General features: G+C 41.4%; 1 protein-coding gene across 1 annotated transcript in view; it reads right to left on the reverse strand.

The window, feature by feature from the left end:
- Positions 1-643: 643 nt before the first annotated feature.
- Positions 644-7597, reverse strand: part of LOC103397024 (WD repeat and FYVE domain-containing protein 3-like) — a 65256-nt gene continuing 58302 nt past the window's right edge. Inside the window, exons 59-66 of the mRNA XM_025052898.1 lie at positions 4614-4793; positions 4188-4370; positions 4014-4107; positions 3778-3921; positions 2746-2979; positions 2543-2654; positions 2173-2370; positions 644-1793 (exon numbers count right to left, since the gene is read on the reverse strand). Coding sequence (XP_024908666.1) covers positions 1655-1793; positions 2173-2370; positions 2543-2654; positions 2746-2979; positions 3778-3921; positions 4014-4107; positions 4188-4370; positions 4614-4793 — 1284 coding nt within the window. The 3' untranslated portion in view covers positions 644-1654. The remainder of the gene's footprint in view (positions 1794-2172; positions 2371-2542; positions 2655-2745; positions 2980-3777; positions 3922-4013; positions 4108-4187; positions 4371-4613; positions 4794-7597) is intronic.

Below are 7597 nucleotides of genomic sequence, written 5' to 3' on the forward strand. Positions count from 1 at the left end.
AGAAACATTTGACGGTTTTACAAACTGACCCTCAAGCATGACATTGATCTGAACGCTGAAAAACAGCAGCAGCTTCAGATCGTAGGTGTTACAAGTGTCTCCCTCTAGTGTACAGATTGTTCGTCGCATGTTTAAAAATGAATAATCTGTTTAAAAAATAAATGAGAACTCTAAAAGGACACTGATACTCAGAGTCGACTGGTTGTCATTGATGGTAATAGAGACATAGCTTTACACTTTAATCCTCTGTTTTTTCCTTTAAAATAACACTAAAAATGTTGAATGTATTTACAAAAAAAAACAAAAAACAAAACAAAACAAAACAAAAAAAAGCCGATGGTTCTCGTGAAGCCTTTTAGGCGAGAAAAATCTGCAGCTGCAGCCTAAAGACAGGACCACTGTGTACAGGTTGGGAAAGTGGGGCTCAGAGTTCAGACATTAAAAATAGTTAAAAGTTAATCAGATTAAGGAAGGTTACTGTGCAGCTGTGTCCGCAGTTACTTTTTATATTAGATCCATCCATCCATCCATCTTCATCCGCTTATCCGTTACCGGGTCGCGGGGGCAGCAGTCTCCACCCAAATCACATTGCACCATACCAACCCCCCCAAACCTTCCTGCAGGTGGTGAGTCCACTGGAAGGTACCAACCGCCCTAACCGGGATTCGAACTTGCCCAGGAGGTGAACCCTGGGGTTCCACACCAATGACAGAGTCATTGCCTCTGGGCCAAAGCGCCACCTTTTTATATTAGAACATTTCTTAAAATGTTCAGGCTGCAGTACCTTTGCTGACCAGAAAAATTGACCTTATGTTGTGAAATAGTTCAATACAACTTTTGGCTTATGAGTAACAGTTTACTTCAATCAAATTTAGACCCAAATCTTTAGCTAAGCTATCTTTAATTTGCAACATGGTGGCTTTTAAAAGAGGTGAGAGGGTGAGTCACTGAGATGGAAGGGTGAGAGCTGAGATTTTTTTCTTTGTCAACATCTTAGTGGTACTGCTAAAGTTGTTTATAAAGTTAACATTTTTTTAATGATGATGACAAGTCTCTTTTTCTGCTGCTGACACTGTTACACATACATGCACACACACACACATTTTAACTGTTTAAAAATGTTTAAAAAAAGCAGCAACAACAAAATGACATCATTGTTTGGCAAAATAATTCAAATCCTAACAAGGAAAAAACAAACCCTCTTATTCTTCCTCCTTGATGCACATTTCTGGCCAGTCTTTAGCGTTAAGTGGTGAGTGTCGGCGCTCCTTGTTCCTCTATTCTCTGTTATAGTTGTGATATACTCTTTATGACCTTGTTTGTTAAAAAGGTCAAGTTGCCTATTTACAATATAAACAACTTGTTCCAGTGACAGTGGAGTTTGTGGAGTCAACACACAGCTGCAGCTGGCTGAAGGGTAACAACATCACACGTCACGTGATAAGTTTTATAAGCAGGAGCATGAGAGGAAGTAGTGCAGCTATGAATTCAGTCGATGTAGTTGAAGCTTCCATACGGTTGAAGAAGCATTTGATTAAACCAAACATTCCTCAGAAGTATTTTGTTTTCTGTGTTCTGTGAAGGTGAAGCTTCTGCAGCTTTGGTGAGTGAAGTCTCAGTGGTTTGTACTGTAGGGTATTTTGCAGCCAAGTCTTCAGTCCCCCCCTCCTCCTCCCACTCCTCCTCCTCCTCCTCCTCCACGCTTATGCTGCAGGTTGTAAAAACAGTTCTGACAAACTCTGACTGGAGATGAGATCTTTAACCTCCTGATCTCTGACTGGAAACGGCTGCACCTGAAAACAGCCAAGAAGATGACCCTCAGAAAGGAGCAGCAGACCATGCAAGCACAGCTCACACACTTTTAAGAAATATCACCAAAAAATACAAGTTAAAGTGAATGGGGCCCAACACAGTAACACTGATCAGCTGGAAGATGAGTCATCTCCCATGATGCAATCGTCTGTGACAAAGTTTTGAACCTGCACTGAAACTGAACTAACATCTTACACTGTCTTCATCAGGTCTAGCTCTCAGGATTTAAATTTTTGAATTCATCACAACATTGGCCAAGAAACTATGACTCCTACTGATGCCTTTCAAAAACACAGTTTTCTTTTCCTGATAGGATTTGACTAACTGTGATGGGAGATTACAGGACTGTGAAGTTCTGACCTTTGGCAGAAGAGCTGACTGCAGTTTCTGCAGTGATGCCGTCTCTCTGTGAGTGAGAACCTAACACTGCAGCTGGAACAGTTGTCAACCTGCTCGTCCTTCACCCAGTGATCGGCTGCAGAACGACCAGGCTGCTCACTCACAGACCAGCTGAAGACCCGACCGCGGCCATCACCCACCAGAATCTTACTGTGGTCCCTGATCAACGAGGAAGAGGACACACAGACGCAACAGTTAAAAAGTGTTAACTGTAATTTAGTTCAGAGACACATCAAAATAACTTTGTAATCTAGAATATAATCGACTGAGGCTGAGCAGTGTGAAGGTTCCATTCTTAATTAAATCAAATTAAAAAAAAAAAGTCTTGTACTTGGAGATGGCGAGCGCAGTGATTTCAGCTGGCTGGAGATTGTCTTTATGATCAAACGCTGTGTGCATGGTGAGTTTACTGCGGAAAACCAACTGACGTTCCCACCGATGACCTGGACACAGACAAACCAACAGGGAACAGTGGTAAACGTGCTGCTGTCAAGTAAGAACCAGATTTTACAAACAACCGTCCCTCTGACCCACCTGCCCTTAGCTGGTTGAATGTTCGAGTATCAGCAGAGGTTGTCACTGATGTTGTTGTCAATGGGTGTGCGGGGACGTGTCCTGGGTGAGCCATGTGACTTCTGCTCAGACCCTCTGAGTAGTTAACAAAGACAAAGCCATCCTTCTCATCAATGCTGAGTGTGTCCGACCAGCGGTGTGAGTCGTCCGAGCCACTGTCCATCGACCAGGAAGCTGCTGCTCGACCAGATGGCCCTGAGGGAAGAAAAGGGGTTGGGGAGGGCAGAAAAAGGAGAAGCAGTGAAACCTGAGGGTAATAAGATGAAAGAGCAGGATATTAATATTATACAAACACCTAAATTGAGTAACCAATGTGAATTAGCCATTCACCACCATCAGTACAGTCTGTTTCAACCTGGACGTGATATGCAATACAAAACCCAGGACACACCTGTATTTACATACAGCCCTCAATCCTGACAACTAAGGCCATAAGTCTGACTTACTTACACTTATTTTGTTTGAAGTGTCAGTATGTGTTTCTAAAGACCTGCAGATCGTTTTGTGCTGATGAATGATTTGCCAATAACAAGATCTTATCGCCAGTCGGCTTCCTTTGAGTTTTTTTGCCTTAACTGGAACATTTCAGATGAAAAGTCGAAGAAGAAACCTGGAAAACAGTGAACGCTTTCAATACCTAAAAGTGAACCAAAAATCTCAGGAGGGTCACCCCTTATATTTAAACCAGGGATGGACCAATCTGATATCAACATTTGATATCTGTTCTGATATTGACTCAAAAGCTAAAGCTTGTATTAGATAATGGGGCTGATCCATTTACTAGGTATTAGCATTGGGTTCTGGACTGAAAAACTCCCTAATTTAAACACAACCAAATAAACTCAAGCTGAATGAGTTAGCTATACAGAGCTCCATGTTTACAGAAAGGCTTAACCCTGAAAAAGGCTAGTAGGTAGCCAGAAAATAGCTAGAGTTATTTAGTTGTTTAAAGTACTGTATAAACTTTTAATATTCTCTGATGTGTAATGTCACCTCTGGGCCTGTGGGTGGCGCTGTCTGGCTGACTTCCTGCACCTGTTGAAGGGTTTCCTGTTTCTTTGGTCTCCTGACTCAGACTGGGTTTGTCTACATCAGACTCACTGCTGTCATCGTCTCCGTTATGACTCTCACCACCTTCTGTGGCAACACACAAAAATGGAAATATGATTAAAGTTTATTTTGTTTGGTTTTTGCCACTGAAATGTCTGCACCCTTTGTTTTAAACCCACCAATCTTTTCCTTGCCACAGCACTCAGAAATGTCAGGTTCAACAGGGTGTGGCGCTGGAGTTTCTGGGACCTGAAGAAACTCCATCCTCCAAAACTACCATAAAGTTAAAAAAAACAACAAAGTGAACTGTTAGTCTACTTTGAATAAATGATGATTTATTTTATCATACTTACCCTGACAATGCCGTCAGAGTGACCTGTGACGATGACATTCTGTGTGTCCCACTCATTCATCTCTGACGCACACACGCAGAGGATCAACTGACTGCGACCTGTGAATGTGTTAGCACTGGCAATCGGACTACCGTTTATGCTCCACACGTGAATGTAGGTGCCTGCACATGACACAATGTCGCCCTGGTGACATGAACAAAATAATATACCCATGTAAGCAAGTTATGACAAATGTCACCATGTTTACAAAAATACCCTGTCAAAAATGGGTCAAATTTAGCTAAAAGTAAGTCAAAAGAGTCATTACAGTTAACAAGCTAAAGCTTGTGAGTAAATGTAGTCTTTGAAACAGCGCTAGGATAGACAACAAGATAGATGTGGTAAATGACTTAGTCTTAAATTACAGGAAGCGATGTCATCACCTACCGTCAGTTCATTGATGCACAAAGCCGAGACATGTGCTCGGTGACCTCTCAGCTGTGTGATGAAGGAGAGTTTGTTTAGGTCCCAGATGATACAGGTTCGATCCCGTGACCCACTGACCACAATGTGGTACGCTGAGGACGCGGTCAAACATGTAACGGCATCTGTGTGTCCTAGCAATGCCTGCAAACCCAAAAAACAATATTCACTTCATCAGGTGATTCCTGATTGTCAGGAGAGGGCCATGTTTGATGAAGTGAACATGCAATGAGGGCCAACTATTCTGCCGAACACTGTTTGATTAAAAAATATGAACTATTTTAAGGATATTTTATTACGAATGGCATTTTAAAAAATGTCATCACACAATTCAGACAAATCTAAACAGTTCTTACCAAAATCATTCTGCCTTTCATATCCGAAAGTAAAATCTTTCTGAGAATCTCTGGCACAACAGATAGATAGAACTTTAATAATCCCTTGGGAGTTTCCTTCAGGAAATTAAGGCTCCAGCAGCAGTACGGCACCAAAGACAACAGTAAGAACACACAGATAAGTAAAGTACAATAAATACAACAAAATACAAATACAAAAAGAGTAGCACACTGCTGAGAAACCTGAACAGTGGATGTTAGTAGATTAGTAGGTTAGTAGTAGTAGACAGATGGGTTAGTGTTAGTAGTGTTAGTAGATTAGTTTGTCATTATTGTTGCTTTGTGTGGTGTTGTAGATTGTGGTCTCAATTATTATTTTTTATTATATTTTTATTATATCATTGTTATTACTAAACTAAATTAGTGTTACATATATATGTATGTATACATATATACTTATATTTATGCATATTTATATTTATACTTATATTTATCACTAGGGGTTACTATTCATTATATACTGTATGTCCTATTATATGGGATAGATACTAGTAATATATTTATTTATACATAGTATATTAGTTATGCACATACATATATACACCCACATCAACACATATATATTATATATATACACATACAAAAACATACACAGAATATAAAATGGAGATATAATGGTACATTGAAATATAGTAATAATAATAATATAATAGTAATGTAAATGAGATTTTGGTTATTGCACTGAATTATTGCAGGGTTATTGCACGTACTGCTTTACCCACCAGTCATTTGTTCATCCTCCTCCCACCCAGTGAGGAGTTAAACAGTTTAATTGCACGGTGGACAAAGTTTTTTTAGTCTGTTGGTCCTGCTGTTCGGAAGGAGGAGCCTGTCACTGAACAGACTCCTCTGATTACTGATGACAGTGTGCAGAGGATGAGGATTGCATTGTCCAAGATGGCGAGCGGTTAGCCAAGTGTACTCTTCTCTGCCACTGTCACCAGAGGGTCCAGGTTGATGCCCACCACAGAACTAGACTTCCTGATAAGCTTCTCCAATCTGTGCAAGTCCTTCTTTGATGTGCTGCTCCTCCAGCACACCACAGTGTACGACATAAGACTGGCAACTACAGACTGGTAAAACATTTTCAGGAGCTTCCTGTTGTCCAACCACAGTCCAAGATATTTATAGGTCTCCACGACCTCCACCTCCTGACCCTCAATAAGAACTGGTCGGAGTTTTTGTTTGGATTTCCCAAAGTCTATGACCAGATCCTTGGTCTTGGGGGCGTTGAGCTGCAGGTGATTGGATTTGCTCCATCCAACAAAGTTCCTCACGAGGTGCCTGTACTCCTCCTCATTGTTGTCCTTAATACAGCGCACGATGGCTGTGTCATCTGCAAACTTCCGAATGTGAAACAGCTCAGAGTAGTACCAGAAGTCAGAGGTGCATAGGGTGAGGAGAGGGGACAGCACCGCCCCCTGCGGTGCTCCGATGCTCCATTCAGCCTGACATACTGCGGTCTATCCGTGAGGTTGCTGGGAATCCAGGCAACAATACAGGGGTCCACTTGCATTCGCGTCAGTTTATCCTGGAGTGCAAGTGGCTGGATGGTGTTGAAGGCACTAGAAAAATCAAAGAAGAGGATTCTCGGGGTCACGTGATGTGCTCTACGTGAGTGGACTTACTTCGCCATCCTCCGGCTCTTCATGCCGACTTTATTATATTTGCACGACATAAATAAACAAAACACAGCCTATGCAAGCGACTAGCACAGTTAGCGGCACATCCAACATGGAGGAAAACACAGCGGCAATTATGGCCGAGACTGTAATCGTGAGGTAGTGAATAAAATAAACGAGTCGTGAACGAATCTTAAACGAAGAAAGGCGCGGTTCTCCGAATCTAAATACTGAAGGCAATATGGTTTGCTTAGTACACAAAATGCCATAAGCAATTAAAACCATGTGAAAACATAAGAAAGAAAAACATACCACAATGTGAAGATGAATGAGAGCAAAAGAGATCCGAGCTCTCTGTCACGTGACAAATGAAAGAAATCTGCAAGAACGAAGCGAAAGATTAGTTCACAGTGAGTGATTCGTTCATAGTGATTAGTTCACAGCGAAAGATTAGTTCACAGAGAGTGATTCGTTCGCAGCGACACATTAGTTCACAGTAGTGATGGGAAGACCGACTCTTTTTATTGATTCGAATCTTTGACTCTCGAACAGTAAAATGAACGAGTCGTTAACGAATCTTGAACTAATCATTTCATTCGTTTTACAGCAGGTGGCGCTTTAGCCCTATTGTGGGCGTTGTAAAGAAGGCTGCGGTTCTCCGACACTAAATAAGGCAACATGGTTTGCTTCCGCTGACAAAGTCTACAAAGTACACAAAATGCCATAAGTAATTAAAACCATGTGAAAAGCTAAGAAATAAAAACACACCACAATGTGAAGATGAATGAGCGCAAAAAAGACCCGAGCTCTTTCACGTGACAAATGAAACGAATCTGCGAGAACGAGGCGAAAGATTAGTTCACAGAGAATGATCCGTTTAGAGTGATTAGTTCACAGCAAAAGATTAGTTCACGGCGAAAGATTAGTTCAC

This window comes from Cynoglossus semilaevis, chromosome W (assembly GCF_000523025.1).
Source record: "Cynoglossus semilaevis isolate Cse_v1.0 chromosome W, Cse_v1.0, whole genome shotgun sequence".
NCBI classification, from domain to species: domain Eukaryota; kingdom Metazoa; phylum Chordata; class Actinopteri; order Pleuronectiformes; family Cynoglossidae; genus Cynoglossus; species Cynoglossus semilaevis.